Here is an 18006-nt window from a genome sequence, read left to right on the forward strand (position 1 = left end):
TAACCATTTCAGTTTTACATTTTCCCAGGCTTTCTCTGTCACTCTCTCATTCACTCATTGTCTCTCTCTCTCTCACTCACTCACTCACTCTCTCTCTCTCTCAATACCTTAATTACTCTCTAATTCTTCTTTCTCTATCACTCTCTCTTCCAGGCTCCTCTTTTCTAGTTACTCTCTTCTTTTTTCTCCCTCTCTCTCCGACTCTCCCTCCATCTTTTCTTCTGCTTTGTCTACTTCCCCGTCCTTCATTTGCAATATTTTCATTTCTACCCTTCATCCTCACTTCTCTCACTCTCTCTCTCTCCAAGAGAGAGGCAGTAAGAACGGCCCCTGTTCTATTCCGGTACAATCTCTCCATTGACTTTGAGAGTGTGAAAACAGCCATACTTGTTGACACCATTGGTTACTGTCTGTATGCAGGCCTCGTGGCTGCCTATGAGAAAGATGGTCTGAGGTCCTTCCTTGCTGAAGCCACTCTGAAATTTAGATAAAATAGGGCAATTAATTAAAGCATCATTACTGTTGTCATCACCGCCATCATCATTATCCACATCATCATCATTATCGTCATCATCATCATCATCATCACTATAATCACTACAACCATCACCACCAGAAACATCACTATACCAAATGCATAAATACATACATACATATACATACATACATACATATATATATATATATATATATATATATATATATTATATATATATATATATATATATATTTGTTTACATGGTTTGGTCATTTGACTGCAGTCATGCTAGAGCACCACCTTAAAGGGTTTTAGTCGAAGAAACCGACCCAAGGATTTATTCTTTGTAAGCCCAGTACTTATTCTGTCAGAGTCTTTTGTCGAACCGCTAAGTTATGGGAACAAAAACATACCAGCATTGGTTGTCAAGTGATGGGGGGAGGACAAACACAGATACAAAGACACACATGCACACATAAATATATATATATATACATATATATATGACAGGCTTCTTTCAGTTTCCATCTACCAAATCCACTCACAAGGCTTTGCTCAGCTCGAGATTATAGTGCCATACAGTGGGACTGAACCTGGAACCATGTGGTTGGGAAGTAAGCTTCTTACCACACAGCCACACCTACACCTATATATACACAACAAGCTTCTTCCAGTTTCCATCTACCAAATACACTCGCAAGGCTTTGGTTAGCTCAGGGCTACAGTGGAAGACACTTACTCCAGCTGCCATGCAATGGTATTGAACCCAAGAACACAGGTTGGGAAACAACCTCCTCAATTACACAACTCTGGCTTCTTTTATAATAATCAACATTTTTTTCAAATATCTAATGTGCTACGCAATATAATATTTTAACATTTAATGACTGTGAAACTTCAGCTTTAAAGGTCAAAAAGTTAAGATGGTATTAATAAAAGAATTTTCAAACACTTACAATTGTTTTAAGGAAATCTCCATTACAATTTACTGAGCCAGTGCCATAATCTGAAATGGAAATTTCTGGAATTATAAATCAGTTCTCTTTAACCATTTTACATATATTTGTACAAGCTGAGATAACGAAGAATGGAATGTACGTATTTGGACATTTGTGAATATCTACAGTAGTAAGATTCTGTAAGAAGAGTCAACACAAAACTCAGAGTGACACTGTGGAGGGAAGCGGCACCATCAAACAAATGAGCAAACTTTTCTATATAGATTAAGTATTCTTTTCTCTTATTTGTAAATCCAAATATACCCCCATTTTCAACACTAAATTCAAGAAAGTGGCCATCCACCTTATTAGCTACCACCCAGACAAACATATAATCCAGATAGACTTCCCACTCAACAGATAACACTCTGTTCCTACAGAAGTGTCGCTCTGTCCCTATAGAACTGTTTCCTAATTTCCTATACACCCATTCACTAAACCCCAAGAGAGCTGTCCAATAAACCTATATGCATCAGTCAAGTAAATCCTTATAGACATGTCCACTAAGTTTCTATGCAACAATACTTCTGCGAAACGACATTGTTTATCAAGGAATGGAATAGTCACAATGTATATTAATGTAGATTTGATACAGAACTCAGCACTGTAACAGTTGTTTTTGAAAGCCACTTTGGCAGTGCTTATTAATGTGGAATTTGGTACAAAACAGAATATTGTGCTGGGTATTATTAACATCAGAGCAATTCACTGGAATTATACCACTTTTCAGTTTCCTCCATTGATCTACAGTAAATCAAATAACAACCTTTCCAGGAACAATAGTTCTGATAGTCTGTGAGACACAACAGACAAATGGCAGAGCTGGGTGAGAAGGTGAAAGGGAAGAACTCTATTTTCGTTTTATACAAAACACGGATATGCTTATTCATCTATTCCATTATTCGTTCATTTTTCCATCCATCCATTCATTCATTCATTCATTCATTCATTCGTCTATTCGTTCATTTCTTCATTCAGTCATTCCTCTTTCTGTTCATTCATTTATTAATTCATTCTTCCATTTCATCAGTCATTCCTCTTTTCTTCATTCAATCTTCCAAGCAGGAACTTAGCAACAGACTGAGTCCATGATGTAGGCTTGGTTACCATCTAAGTAATTGAATCTTCAAAAAACGGCAACCAAATCTCCCTCAAATCACATTCTACCTTGTTAATGAAGAGAAAGATACATTTAAATTTTACTCTTAGATACACTAACACCTGAAAATAAGGTGAGATGATCACATCTGGAGTGTCTTTGATCATAGGTCTATTCAATCGGCAGTTAAGCAACAACAACTAAGTTTATTTCAGTTCATTTTTCATAAGATTAAAGAACTTGCATTTTAAATAGGAGATAATGTTTTCCTTATGAACTTTGAATGTTATGTAGGTTTTTTTGCCAGAGTGAAGCATTCTACACAACCTTCAATATTTGTATTGTGAAAATCTTTGCTTCGTTGTTCATTATGTTTGCATTAAGGACATTTTCTTTTTTTATATGTGCTTTGTCATAATGCTTGATGATAATCTGTTGTGTATATTCCTGTCAGATTCATTTACAATTCCATTTAATTTGCATTTAGTCAGTTTCAGTCAGGTGATAAAATGGACAACAATGTTAGGCTGACAATCAACTGAGGGTGAGACGGGTCAGCCTGCTTGCCACAAACACATAACGGCAGAGATGCTACAATGGGATAACTAATGATGGTCAATTATTTAGTGTCATGCTCTGTCCAGTTTTTAATAGGATCTAATGGATAGTTATGATATATTAAATATTAAACAGAACAAAGCATAGAGTGGCCATGTAACAGAACGTTTAGGACAGGCTCTCCGTCAGTTATGGTAATGAGGGTCCCAGTTGATCCAATCAACCAAACAACCTGCTTATAATGTGCATGTGGCTGAGCGCTCCACAGACACATGTACCCTTAACATAGTCCTCAGAGAGATTCAGCATGACACAGAATGTGACAAGGCTGGGCCTTTGAATTACAAGTACAACTCATTTTTGCCAGCTGAGTGGACTGGAGCAATGTGGAATAAAGTGTCTTGCTCAAGGATTCGATGTGTCACTGGGAATTGAACTCATGACCTTACAATTGTGTGCCAAATGCTCTAAACACTTAACCACATGCCTTCATGGAGAAGAAATATATACATGATAATGAAAACAAATTAACAGAGGTAATTAAAGGATCATACTCACGGTATTTGATATAATAAAAAATGTTATCTAAATTAACAGTCCATAACCTGACCCAGGATCGCTGTTCAGGGATATACTGATCCCCTTCGATGAGCAACGAAGAAGATTTTTTGCTGCAAAAAGAAACACATAAGTATAAATTATATGTACACACACACACACACACACACACACACACACACACACACACATATATCAAATAAAATCAAAAACAGAAGACAAAGGATGTCGTGGTACACATGTTTCAAGCTTTATAAACGACCTGTTCTTACATCAGTGTATAATAGATATAAAGGATGGTTTAAAGCTCTCTTCAGCCACATGCATTGTTATTCCTGAGAAAGTGTATTTGTGTGTGTATATATATATATAAAAACAGTAGTGTCAGCAGTAAGAAGTGATGAGGAATAAACAAACTTTAGATAAAATATGCTTGTGACATATTTGAACTCCTAAAGGCAAACTCACAGCATTTACCAAAAAATTCTTGCTTATGGTAAAAGGTGTGAAAACACCTCTTATCTGCTTGGTATCTTTCCCTAGTGAACTCACCCAAGGTTGTCTCTCTTCAGTATCTCCTACTGAGGAAGGCTAAACAACTTGAAATGCATCTAGGAGTCTACTAGTGAGAGACACGAAACAGTTAGATTGTTTTTACACCTTTTACCATGAATGAGAACTTTTTCCATGGTAAATGCAGAGAATTTGCCTTTAGAAGTCAAAATAAGTTACAAACATATTTTAATTAACCTAAAGTGCATGTGTGTCTGTGTGTGCGTGTGCGTGTGTGTCTTGGCCGTCATCACCAAAAACACACATAAAGTCTGTATGCAATATCATCAACAACAACTGTTCTAATAATTTCTTAAAGAAATATCAAGAATCCAATAAGAATAGCAGTGGTTTGTGGCATCAAAACTCTGCTACTGAGCAATCCCAGCATTCACCTCAAAATTCATTATTTTATCTGGAAACACACAAGCATCCAAACTATTGGCTTGCTCTTGCATTACAACAAATTAACTTTAATTATTTTTGTTAATGAATTTTTAATAATTTATTACTCAGGCACAAAGCTTGCTTTTGTAGCGGAGTAATATAGTTCATTATATCAATTATTGCCCTGAAAACAATTGGTTTTGTATTCTACAGCCATAGTCAATTCACAGTCTTAACACCTACTGCTGCTACTGCTACTACTACTACTACTATGGAAATGTATGGAGTAGCAGAAGGAGAACTGATTTAACACAGGAGAGGAATCTTCTGGGGGAACAGTGTATTCCCCACTAATCTTTGTACTGGGAATGATTCCCTTGAGTGAAATACTGCTGAAGACAAAGGTGGGGTATGATCTGGGAAGTGGCAATGGAAGTCTAACCCTTTCGTTACCGTATTTATTCTGAAATACTCTGTCAGGTTTCTTTCAATTAATTATAAATATAACAAAGAATTTAGTAAAATAATGTGGTTATCATTAAGCTGGTGTTAGGAACATAAATTGTGATTAAGGTTTGGTGGAAAGTTTTAATTCAAAACTTATGAAAACAAGACATTTGTACTCAGAGCCAGAACCGGTTTCAGCCGGGTTGGTAATGAAAGGGTTAATCACCTGTTATTCATGGTTGATTTTGAAGTTGTTCACAAAAAGTGAAACAGAACTGGACAGTCTGGTTCACTCGGTGCATATTTTCTCAAATGATATCAAGATGGAGTTTAGAGTTTCAAAATGTGTTGTGATGGTGATGAGATGAGGAAAGTTTGGCCGGAACAGAAAGTATATTTATGTCAAGGGATGAAATGATGAAATGATGAAGGCAATTGAACCTGAGTCTAGATATAAATACCTGGGAATACTTGAGGCCGAGGGAATTAAACGTAATGATATGAAAGAAAAGACATGAATTTATGGCCAAAATTATGTTCCTGGCATTCAACTTTGAATTCAACATTTTTCTCAGTCGCCACAAATACTCTTTTGTTGTCTTTTCTTTCATATCGTTATGTGCGCAACATGGTAATCTCATATCAAGGTAAGCAGAGCATGGCCTTGCAGGTGGGGGCCCAGTTAAAATTTTCTTCAAGTTGATTAGCCCATCCTTGAATAAGGGTTGTTTATGGATGTTGAATGAAACACCCATGTTTCCAGAGGTGAATTATTCAAACCCACCAAAATTCCTCTCAACTCATGGCTATGTTGCGCACATACGGTTGTGATGCATGTGCCTGGTGTACTCCTATCAGGTGAGAACTCATGATGGGTATACTGGGCTTCATATATTTTACCCCAGTGTCACTTTGATGGCATGCATTGTTTTCTCACTCAATAATAATAATAATAACAGTGCTTTCTACTAAGGGCACAAAACCTAAAATTACATTGACCCCCAGTGTTTCACTGGTACTTATTTTATCGACTTCAAAAGGACGAAAGGTAAAGTTGATCCCGGCAGAATTTGAACTCAGAACGTAAAGACAGATGAAATATCACTAAGCATTCCGCCTGCTGGCATGTTAGCAATTCAACCATCTCACTGCCTTAATAATAATAATAATAATAATAATAACAACAACAATAACAAAAACAACAATGATAATAATAAAAATTTGTCTAAGGTAAGGCAGCAAATACCCTACAGCCTCAGCAACAATGGTCATAAAGACACCCCAATCTCTGTAGATACCACAAAATATACTGGAACCTCAGGAACAACAATAGTCACAAGACACCACTATCTCCATACTATATAGGTACTACAACACCAACAAGAATATTTAGAAATGATGTCTGCTTTAACGAGTGTCAACAAGAATAGAACACAACTACCACACGCTACCACAACCAACATTACTACTGCTAGTAGTACTACCTACCACTCAATTACTCTCACCATACCATCACATGTCTACACACACACACATACATACACACACACATACATACACTCACACACACACACACACATATGCACGCACACACACAAACACACACATACACACATACAGACTCACACACACACAAACACACACATACACACACACACACACACACACACACACACACACACACACACAAACACAAACACACACTCACACACAAACACACACATACACACACACACACACAAACACACACATACACACACACACACGCATGCACACACGCACACGCACACACACAAACACAAACACACACACACACATACACACACACACACGCATGCACACACGCACACACACACACACAAACACAAACACACACATACACACACACACGCATGCGCACACACACACACATTCGTATTCACACCTGACAGTCTCCAGGATATTCAACATTTATTATTAAAAAGGTTGAAATGTCAGTAAAACACCAAAAGACTTGAGATTCTATAAAATATGGGGTTTTTTGCACTTGTAGAACTCTTGAAGAATAATTCTTGTGCCAAGCTGACATTTTCAAGAAGGCAAATTATGAACAAAAGCAAGCAAAAACAAAGTCAACGTATTGCCAGAGTGTAACGAAAAGATTCTGGATTAACTCCTCACAGAATCAGACCAAAGTTAGAATTCCTTGCATAATTCTTGACATTTCAAGATTTGGTTGAGTAGAAGAGTACAATGACAGCAGAGTAAGTTCTGGTAAAGAGTATTCACAGAAAGAGGAATTTTACAACAATGTTGTCATAGCAATAGAAATTTCGCTACAGTGTAGTCATGGCAACAGAGATTTTACTACAATGCACTCAAAGCAACAGAGATTTTATTCCAATGTAGTCATAGCAACAGAGATTTTGCTACAGTGTACTCATAGCAACAGAGATTTTGCGGCAATATTGTCATAGTAACAGAGATTTTACTACAATGTAGTCATGGCAACAGAGATTTTACTACAATGCACTCAAAGCAACAGAGATTTTATTACAATGTAGTCATAGCAACAGAGATGTTACTACAATATTGTCATAGTAACAGAGATGTTGCTACTGTGCAGTCGCAGTGACAGAGATTTAGCGACAATGTAGTCATGACAACAAAAATTTTGTTACAATGAAGTCAGGGCAAAGGGGCCGTTTGGCTGAAAACTTCCTCCACTTACATCAATAATGATTTTGAAAAAGGCATGAATATCACAAATCCTCATCTATTAGACCTATAAACAAACTTGTGTCTTTACAAATTCTGCATCCATGTATGTGTGTATCTTTTTCTGTGTTTTTTCTTTTGTCTTTTTTTTTATTCTTTTACTTGTTTCAGTCATTTGACTGTGGCCATGCTGGAGCATCACAGATATTTTATGATTTTCTTGTTTCAGCAATTAGACTGTGGCCATGCTGGGGCACTGCCTTGAAGAATTTTTAGTTGGACAAACGACCCAAGAACTTTTTTTTTAAGCCTGCTACTTCTGTCGGTCACTTTTGCCAAAATCACTAAATAATGAGGATGTAAACAAACCAACACTGGTTGTTAAGCTGTGGTCAAGGACAAACACAGACACAAAAACACACACATATACGACAGGCATCTTTCAGTTTCCATCTACCAAATCTACTTTCAAATTTTGGCTCAAGGCCATCAATTTCAGTGGAGAGAGTAAGTCAATTACATCAGCCCCAATATTCAATTGGTACTAATTTTATCGATTCCAGAAGGATACAGTACAAAGTCGACCTCAATGGAATTTGAAGGCAGAACATGAAGATGGACAAAATGCCACTAAGCATTTTACTTGGCGAGCTGGCACCTCTGCCAGCTTGTGAAAGGTAGAAGAGTCCAGTTTGCTGGACATTGTTGTAGAGCTGAAAACGAGGTAATTTCTACTCTTCTCCTCTGGAAGCCATCTGCTCGCGATACCAGAGGGTGCAGACACTCCTACCCTGATGTAATCTCCAGGGTACAGGCATCCAGCAACAGGACCTCCGTAATGCTATGATGGACCATGAGGTCTGGTGTAACATAGTAAATTCCATTGTCTCGACCACAGCCGAACAATGATGATGATGACCCTACTGTAGCCCTAATGTTTAATATCATAACCACTGCCAACTATAATCCTCGATCCTAACAACTATAACCACCAATATTAACTGCTATAACCACCAATACTATAAACCTACTATAAATTCCAAGACTAACTTTTATACCAACTACTCAACTACGAATACATGAAAGGAATTTTCTTGCTATATTCCTCTATGTGTGTGGAAAGTATTTCTATTGCATCTTTTTCAAATAACTGATTTCATTGTTCATAAACTCATAGCTTATCTAATAAAAAAAGACATGCCGAATAGAGCTCAACCATTTCTGTAATATCAAGAAAACTTGTTTGAAATAATAATAAAAAAAAATTATTTCAAAGAGCCAAAATGAAAATTCTCAATTTAATTTTGAACCTTCTTCCTTGCTGTAGTTTGTCAGATGTATATGCAAGCAATGAAGCAGACACTTGCAAGCTTCAGTAGTTTGTGAGATAGCATGTTAGATAAATAAATAATAATAATAATAATAATAAATAATAATAATAATAATAATAATAATAATAATAACAATAATAATAATAATAATAATAATAATAATAATAATAATAAAAAAATGAACGAACTAGTGAGTTTAGTTTAATGGCCTATCAATGTATACTATGAGTTTCTTTGCCCTAGGAGTCGGGAAGACACTCGGCAAGAAATGGAAGCAAATTTGAAAGAAGAAGAAAAAAAGATAACAATAATAATAATAATAATAATAATAATAATTGAAGTACCAGGCAGTGGCTCTCATGGCTTCTGATCTTAACTGATTGGAAGTGTTATCATGTACATTGTTTTGTCTTGGTATAAAAGATGGGCTACAGTAAATATTCTGCTCAATACCACAGATTTGCTTGTCAGTTGTTTGACCTTAACCAGTTGAGCATGTCCCTTAGTGGCTGACGATATGTGCATCTCTGATTACAAGCAGAAGTAGTGGGGGAGCATCATAGCCATGTGTTGAGAGGGATTCTTTGGAGTTTGAATAATTCACCTCTGGAAACATGGGTGGTTCTTTCAACATCCTTAAACAACTCTTATTCAGGGACCTTTTGAGCGGGTTGGGCTACTCAACCTGAAGAAAATTCTAACTGGGCCCCACCTGCAAGGTCATGTGCTGTTTATCTTGATATGAGATCACCATGTCGTGCACATATGGTTGTGATGCATGTGCCTGGTGTACCCTTATCAGACGGGTAGTCATGATGGGTATATTGGGCTTCGTATATTTTACCCCAGTGTCACTTTGATGGCATGCACTGCTCTCTCACTCAATAATAATAATATAATAATAATAATAATAATAATAATAATAATAATAATAATGAAATTATTGTATACAGTGCTCAGGTGCACTGAGAGACACAAGCAATCGAGTAAGCAAACAGTTTTGGGGGGGAAAAAACCAGTAGCAAATAATTTTTGAATGTTTGAGTATTTTCAATGGTGATAATGATGGCAGACACATGTGTGGCTGAGTGGTAAGAAGGTTCCTTTCCAACCACATGGCTCTGGGTTCAGACACATTGGGCAAGTGGCCTCTAATATGGTGTCAAGCTGACCAAAGCCTTGAGTGGAATTGGTAGAGAGAAACTGAAAAGAAGCCCATTGTATATATGTATGTATGTATGTATGTTGTATGTATGTATGTATGTATGTATATATATATATATATTATATATATATATATATATATATATATATTATATATATATATGTATGTATGTATATATTATGTATGTATGTATGTATGTATTAAGGAAAAGGAAGCAGTCAAAATTTTGGGTAATTCATTTAGCACTTTCATCCATTCATGAGGATTTTTCAAATACTCTGAGTGTGTGTGTGTGTGTGTGTGTGTGTGTGTGTGTGTGTGTGTGACTTTGTTTGTTCCCCACCACCACCAGTGTTGGTGTGTTTACATCTCTGTAATTTAGCAATTAGGCAAAAAAGACCGATAGAATAAGTACCAGGCTTTTAAAACTAAAAGTGCTGGGGTTGGTTTATTCAACTAAAATTCTTCAAATCAGTGCCCCAGCATGGTCGCAGTCTGATGACTGAAACAAGTAGAAGATAAAAGATAAAAGATGGTAGCATTGAATTAAAGAAAATTATTACAGATGCGATGCTTATGGCCAAGCGTTCAGCAGAAATGTATAAAATATGGTTTGCTTCATTTGTCTGGGTTTTGAATAAAAGGAAAAATTTAATGGAGGAGGTTGTTATAATCATAAATCAATTGGAATAATATATTAAATGTAGGAAGAACGAAATGAGTAGGTGTTTAAATTGACAGAGAGATGTGAGACAGAATTAGAGTCATAATTTGTGTGTATGTATATAAGCATGTATGTGTGTATGTGATGTGTCATGTGTGTAGGTGTGTGTGTGAGTGGAGGGAAGGTGTAGATATGTCTGTTCGTCTTGAAAAAAGTGTCTTAGAATGGCACCAGAATATATGCAACTCTAAGGGATAAGAAATATTGGCTTCAAGTTTTGGCACAAGGCCAGCAATTTTGGAGGATGGTGTAAGTTGATTATATTAACCCCAGTGCTCAATGGGTACTAAAAGATGATAGGCAGAGTCGACTTTGGCAGAATTTAAATTCAGAACATGCCAGGCACAGTAACAATTCTACCTGCTCACCACCTTCGAAGACATTGAAATATCAACAACAGAGCAGAGGTTCAATCAATGAGTGCTCCCCCTCTCTCTCTCTCTCTCTCTCTCTCTCTTCCTCTCTCATTAATGTACCTTTTAACCCTGAATAATCACAAAATTACTCTCATGTTTTGTTGTTTAGTACCTGGTCAACCTTGATCATGCCAATCTATGATCAAAGATGTTCCAGTTGTGACCATACCATTTTTTTAGAATTATCTATTAACAACATTATCCAATTCATCTTTCTTTTTAAAAAAAAAGTAGGGAGAAATTTGAGAAATTTGACTGCTATTTTTAGCTGATAGAGTAACCATATACAGGTACTCTCTTTGTCTCTTGATACATATTTTCATCATCATCATCATCATCACCACTATTAAATATCCATATTCCATCCTGGCATGGGTTTGATGGTTTGACAGGATCTGACAGGTCTAAGGACTGCATCATGTTTGACTGTCAACTTTTGGCTTGATTCCTATCGCTGGATGCCTTCCTAATGCCAACCACTTCTCAAATTCTGCCCCAAGATTGACTTCACCTTTTAGACCGTCAGGGATGATAAAATAAGTACCAGTTGAGTACTGGGGTTGATATAATCAATTAACCTCCTACCCCAAGAATTTCAAACCTTGTGCTTATAGTGGAAAGGATTATTTTATTAATTTTTGTTTATTAAGTGGCTTCGTTAGCAGTAAATAAACTGGCAATCTGTAGTTTACGATGAATAGGGTTCTAGTTGCTCCAATCAATGGAACAGCTTACTTGTGAAATTAATGGTGGTTGAGTACTCCACAAACATGAATATTCTTAAAATGGTTCCCGGGCAGAATCAGCGTGACATACAGAATGTGACAAGACTGGCCCCCTTGTGAATTACAGGTATAACTCATATGTGCCAGCTGAGTGGGCTGGAGCAATAAAGTGAAATAAAGTGTCTTGCTCAAGGACACAATGAATTGCTGCCTGGAATCGAACTGATGACCTTACAATCATGAGCCAAATGCCCTAACCACTAAGCCATACACCTTTGCTACCAGTAAATATATGCACACACACACACACACACAAGCACACACACTGCACAACATGCCTCTGCGTAGCTGTAATCTACGAAATTTCAATCACCAGGTATCAGTCAGCTTGAAGCCCTGATAGAAGACACTTGTTCAGACAACCACATTAGATCACAGTGCTATTGTGAGCATATCGTTGTAAACCAATTTCTCAAGTACACACAGCCATAGCCACATTCGCAGATAATAATGGTGAATGGTGTGATTAATCCCGGAGCTCGTTCAGATCAAAAGCAACATTTTGTAGCTGAAAATATCTTACATATGCTTCGCAGTTCATTAGATAAGTGGAACAGATGTGAAGAAACTTTTACATGAATGAAAATCCTGATGGACCGACTGTTTCCTGATAACACTCATTCTATTAAATTGGGTTTCTTCACAGAAATATTAAATATGTTTACAGACAAAAGAGCGTTGATAAAATGTTGATAATTTTGACTGATGTGAAACATAGAACGCCTAAAGTTATGGGTCCTTGGCCTTCAATGGAGTTGAGAAAAACAAAAATATTGTTAGCAGTGGATGAGAAATGGGGTGGAGAGTGATGAAATAGGGACAGAGAGATTTGGTTTGAAAGGGTCATGGCATAGGTGCAGGCATGGTTGTGTGGTAAGAATCTTGCTTCTTAATCACATGGTTATGGGTTTAGTCCCACTGCATGGAACCTTGGGCAAGTGTCTTCTACTACAGCCTCTGGCCAACTAAAGCCTTCTGAGTGAATTTGGTAGACAGAAACTTAACGAAGCCCATCGTATATATACATTAAAATTGGGGAAGGCCAGTTTATGGGATTATCTAAACCCGTCCATAAAGAGTTTAGCTTTGTGGTGTATCTTCAGATCCCAAAAACCTGTTGGCCCAAGACCTCTTAAAAATATGGGCCAATAAGCTTTTGGGATCTGACAATGCACCACAAAGCTAAACCCTTTATGGACAGGAAACCTAAGGTAATCCCATAAACTGGCCTTCCCCAATTTTAATTTATACTGCTCTACATCTCAGAGTGTTCTTTTTCTTTCAGATCATGTGTGCATGTGTGTGTGTGTGTGTGTGTGTGTGTGTGTGTGTGTGTTTGTGTGTGTGTGTTTGGCACCTACCACTGCTTGACAACTGGTGTGTTTATGTTCCCATAACTTAGTGGTTCAGTAAAAGATACTGAAAGAATAAGTACTAGGCTTTAAGCAAAAAGTCCTGGGGTTGATTTGTTCAACTAAAATCCTTCAAGGCAGTGCCCCAGCATGGCCTCTGGCAAATGACTGAAACAAGTAAAAGGAAGAAAAGAAAGTTATGAAGGTGGAAGAGAGAGAGAGAGGAAATGAACAAGAAACAGGGAGGGTGAATCCAGTTGCATATGGGGGTTGTTGTATTGGGTGTGGCTGCCACATCCAATGTCACCAAATTTCAAGCAGGCGTATAACAAAAGTTTTCCATTAAGATTTGTGATTAAAGAAACGAGTCAGGTCGATATTTATAATGTAATTGCTATTTTCAATGGGTGTGCAGCACATACTCGGAAGATATGCCCCTGGGTGAATCCCTACCCTCAATGTTGGTCAGACTGTTCTAAAAACAGAATCTAAGATTTAAGCACATATGGCAGATAATGCATCATATCTCATGTGTTGAATGATGTTATTAGCCACATGTACTTAATGGTTTAATGGTTGGAATCATGCAATTCAGATAACTAAATGTGTGGGAGATCTGGTGAAATTTGATCTCTTAAACTATAGAATGATCTGTCAAGTCTTCAAATTAGGAAGAAAGTTTTATAGCTAATATGTCTCTATATGTGACAAGTTTAATTATCCATACTACCACATATTTCCATAATTTAATGGTGAAGGCATAGCTGTGTGGTTAAGAAGATATATATTAATATATATATACATGAACATCGAAATAAATATCAATGGAAATAGTAGTTGTGATACCTGTGCCGGTGGCACATAAAAAGCACCATCCAAACGTGGTCGATGCCAGCACCGCCTTGACTGGCTTCTGTGCCGGTGGCACATAAAAAGCACCATCCAAACGTGGTCGATGCCAGCACCGCCTTGACTGGCTTCTGTGCCGGTGGCATGTAAAAAGCACCATCTGAACGTGGCAGATGCCAGCGCCGCCTTGACTGTCTTCCGTGCCGGTGGCATGTTAAAAGCACCAACCGATCGTGGCCGCTGCCAGACTCCCCTGGCACCCTGTGCCGGTGGCACGTAAAAAGCACCCTGTGCCGGTGGCACGTAAAAAGCACCCTGTGCCGGTGGCATGTAAAAAGCACCCACTACACTCATGGAGTGGTTGGCGTTAGGAAGGGCATCCAGCTGTAGAAACACTGCCAGATCAGACTGGAGCCTGGTGCAGCCTCCTGGCTTCCTAGACCCCGGTCGAACCGTCCAACCCATGCTAGTGCGGAAAACGGACGTTAAACGATGATGATGATGATATATATATATGTATGTATGTATATGGTTCTTGAGAAGACCTACCTACCTCAGTGAAACTGAGTTCTGGGAGCACTGCGTGTCCCACCCACATGTGACATTGAGTTTTCACACACCCTGCCTCAATAAACCAGACTATATCTCCCCTTCCTCACATTTCCGCTATGCTTTAACTCTCCTCCCAACTCCTGTACCCCAATCCAATCCTCCCCGCCCTGCCAACTGTATCATTTTTACCCTGTTGTCCCCACTCAGTATTAAGGTTTCACCAGTCACTGCATCCTCTCAGCTCCTTTTTCCATTCACGTGAACTCCCTATTCATGCACCCTCATCAGTGCCCTACCATTCTATTTACATTCTCATCCCTGTTCCTTGAGAGTATGCCCTGGCATATCACCACCTTCTCTGTCACTCTTTTTCACCTTTGCTCTCTCTCACTCTCGCTCTCTCCCTCAGAATGGGATAACCATGTATCTCCTCTGCAGTAAAACACCTGTTTGCATCCCTCTGTCATACTCTAACCTCTCATCACCTGGCACAAAGCCACCTCCCCCAATACCACCCCACCTCTCAAAGGATCTTAGTGAGCTTGCTGTTGATGGTGCCACATAAGAAAGGCACTCAGTCCACTCTGTAAAGTGGTCGGTGCTAGGAAGGTCATCCAGCTATAGAAACCATTCTAAAACAGACCTCACCAGTACCAGCTCTATGTTAAGAGCACTTAGTAAAGTCTTTAAAGTGGCTGGCATTAGGAAGGGCATCCAGATGTAAAAACCATGCCGAAACAGACAGCCAAGCTTGGTGCAGTCCCCTGACTTGCCAGCCCCTATCAAACCGTCCAACCCATGCCAGCAAAGAGAACGCATGTTAAATGATGATAATTTTGATGATGACACACACACACATACATATATATACATATGTGTGTGTGTACCTTTGTGTTTGTACCCCTACCAATGACAACCAGTGTTGGTTTGTTTATGTCCTGTGATTTTGCAGTTCAGGAAAAGAAACCAATAGAATAAGTACCAGACTTTAAAAAACAAAAAACAAAAAAAAAATAAATAGTAAGAGCAAATCCCAGCATGGCCACAGTCCAATGACTGAAACAAGTAAAGGACTTGTGTATGAGAGTGGAGTAGGAGTATATAGTGGTACAGTAATAACTCTAGACATGTTTCGATCTTATTAAGCCTCATCAACAAAGTTTAATTTAAGCAAAGCTGAAATGAGAGACAAGAAAACTATACAATATACATATTGTTCATGGATATATAATGAAGTAGAGCACAGCAAGAATGAGTGAACAACTGAAGAAATAGAGTTTTGTCTCCTGACCTTGTCTTCCACTACAGCATATTAACCTGATAAACTTATTGATGTGAATTCAGATAAATCTTAAAGAAACATCTTAATTAACAAAAGAGCAAAGAAATTAACCAAACAAAAATTAAATGCAAAAACTTCAATAACGATAATTAAATCAGGAAATCAAATACTGCCAATAATTTACCAAATCAAACTTTCTAAACAGAGTTATTGATAGAGATTCTTGTTGGCTGTCAAATCTGACATTCCTCTTGGTAATAATGGTAAATGTTACTTGTACGTCTGGCTCATGACACAGTAACATAAAGCTGTCCTTGATATTGGCAGTTTTTTTTAAGTAGAGGTGGTCAGTTCTGAGAGTTTAGTTTTTTCACTGTTGTTTTTATTCAGTCTCAGATCATCAGCAATGGAACAGATTCCAACCATCATAAAACCATCTTTTAAACAAATATTCTAATACTACATTATCCAACATGTCCTCATTTTAAAAAAGATTTGAGGGAGATTTGGCTGTTTTTTTCAATAGCTCAAGCAACAACATAAAGGTTCCCTGGTTAACTCATATATCTTTTATCTTTTACTTATCTTAGTCATTGGGCTGAGGCCATGCTAGAGCACCACCTTGAAGGTTTCACCTATTTTCTTATTTCTGGTACTTATTCTATCAGTCTCTTTTGCTGAACCACAAAGTTATAGTGACATAAACAAACTACAACAGTGGAGGGGGACAAACATAAACGCATACACACATGATGGAGTTCCACACAGTTCCCATAAACCAAATTTACTCGCTAAACTTTGGTCAACTCAGCGCTATAGCAAAAGACACTCACCCAAGGTGCCATGTAGTGGGACTGAACCCAAAACCACATGGTTGCAAAGTGAGCTTCTCAACCACACAGCCATGCTTGTACTTATATTTTTGACATTTTTATCTGGTGTTGTTTCAAAGCCATTTCAAAGCCTGATTTCACAAGAAAGATTGGTTACCCAAGAAGTTTGTATCTCTCTAATTGCGTTTTAAACCCCAACTTGGTCTTTGTTTGCTTTTGGCAGATTCCATTCTGTTGCAACCCTTCACGTCAAGTCTCCAATATCAGGTTTACTCCACTTATTTCCCCTACCACTCCCTCCCTCCTACTACTCCTTCATTCCTCTTACCCAACTCAGAGACCCTGAAAAGAGTCACCCTTCTTCCTCTGACTAAGCCATTAAAATAAATAAAAAAACTGATAAAAGAATTTCCACTCTTCATTTGATAGAATCAATTTAGCTGCCACTTTCCCACAACTAAGATGGTTCTGTAAAAACTCCAGCAGATGAATTCAACTCCACACGGGCAACAAAACTCTCAAAGTGCCAGCCTCAATGTCATCTCCATGTACATATGCAAAATGGCTATTCCTAGTAATGTGTCCCTTCGTCATATTGAAATAATGTGAAATAATGTAATGCAGGAAGGGCTTCCTTCTCCTGTTTGAATGACTGTGATGCTCCTTTACAACAACAACAACATGAGGCCAAGACAAGGACACTAGCACACACACACACACACACACACACACATGGTTCAGCGATAGAGACCAAAAGACTAAGTAGCAGGCTTTATAAAAAATTAAGTACTGAAGCTGATTTCTTCAACTAAAAATTCTTTAAGGCAGTGCCCCAGCATGGCCACAGTCTAATGACTGAAACAAATAAAAGATAAAAGATCAGAGGAAAATTGTGGATGGCATCATTCTTTGAACAAAGAAATCAACTTTGGATAAACAAAGA

At 37.9% G+C, this 18006-nt stretch overlaps 1 protein-coding gene across 50 annotated transcripts in view; it reads right to left on the minus strand.

Moving 5' to 3' along the window:
- LOC115222185 (fas apoptotic inhibitory molecule 1-like) overlaps positions 1 to 18006 on the minus strand; it is an 87486-nt gene that overhangs the window by 397 nt on the left and 69083 nt on the right. For all 50 annotated transcript variants that reach the window (XM_029792333.2, XM_036511354.1, XM_036511353.1 and 47 more), the window contains 3 exons: positions 3692 to 3804; positions 1435 to 1484; positions 1 to 476 (listed from right to left, as the gene is read on the minus strand). The exon at positions 1 to 476 is cut by the window's left edge and continues 397 nt beyond it. In XM_029792333.2, coding sequence (XP_029648193.1) covers positions 336 to 476; positions 1435 to 1484; positions 3692 to 3804 — 304 coding nt within the window. In that variant the 3' untranslated portion in view covers positions 1 to 335. The remainder of the gene's footprint in view (positions 477 to 1434; positions 1485 to 3691; positions 3805 to 18006) is intronic.

The sequence above is a fragment of the Octopus sinensis genome, linkage group LG19, assembly GCF_006345805.1.
Source record: "Octopus sinensis linkage group LG19, ASM634580v1, whole genome shotgun sequence".
Lineage (NCBI taxonomy): Eukaryota > Metazoa > Mollusca > Cephalopoda > Octopoda > Octopodidae > Octopus > Octopus sinensis.